At 31.1% G+C, this 697-nt stretch overlaps 1 protein-coding gene across 33 annotated transcripts in view; it reads right to left on the minus strand.

Annotated features, from left to right (window-relative positions):
* The window catches only part of LOC119593731 (myoneurin-like), a 102,537-nt gene that overhangs the window by 100,154 nt on the left and 1,686 nt on the right, over nucleotides 1–697 (minus strand). For all 33 annotated transcript variants that reach the window (XM_037942711.1, XM_037942729.1, XM_037942719.1 and 30 more), the window contains exon 2: nucleotides 144–243. In XM_037942711.1, the coding sequence (XP_037798639.1) occupies nucleotides 144–224 (81 nt within the window). In that variant the 5' untranslated portion in view covers nucleotides 225–243. The remainder of the gene's footprint in view (nucleotides 1–143; nucleotides 244–697) is intronic.

Consider the following 697-nt stretch of genomic DNA (forward strand, 5'->3'; position numbering starts at 1 on the left):
TCTTCTTCACATAAGTCTTCCATATAATATAAAAAATAATACTTATTCTACATTACTGTTCATAAAACATATGGACTGCCAAACATGACATTTCATTTAACCTGATTTACAATTCATAATACATATTAGTCTTTAAAACTCACCTTCTCCCTGAGAGTTGCCAGAATGTGGCAGAAAGTAGCCTTGTGGTTGTTCCAGTACAATGATAGCATTCCATCCCCCATCTTGACTGCTTTTTCTCATCTGCAAAAGTGCGAAATTTAAAAATGACAACTGCTATATAACATTTAAACTAATACAAGATTATTCACCACTGATAAAACTGGTTTGATAATAACATATTGGACAAATTTGAGCCTGATTAGTATTTTGGATAAAATCAATACAAGTTCACGTAATTATAAAAAGAGTTCTTAATAATATAAATAAAAACACATCCTGCAAAAAACATTAGCCATTTAATGTATCTTCATTTACATAAGGCTTAAATATCAAATCATATATGTTGTCAACTTCTAAATATATTGGTAAATTTTCACCCCCATGATCTTTAGAGAAGGAAACAATATCCTAACCCATGGATTCTGATATGACATGAATAAAGTTGAGTTATCTGCTGGGTTAATGAGCCCTTTTAAAGACTTAAAAAGTCACATATAAAAAAAAAAAAACAGACACGCGCACGTGCGCACGCACG

This window comes from Penaeus monodon, chromosome 32 (genome assembly GCF_015228065.2).
Source record: "Penaeus monodon isolate SGIC_2016 chromosome 32, NSTDA_Pmon_1, whole genome shotgun sequence".
Classification (NCBI taxonomy): Eukaryota; Metazoa; Arthropoda; class Malacostraca; order Decapoda; family Penaeidae; genus Penaeus; species Penaeus monodon.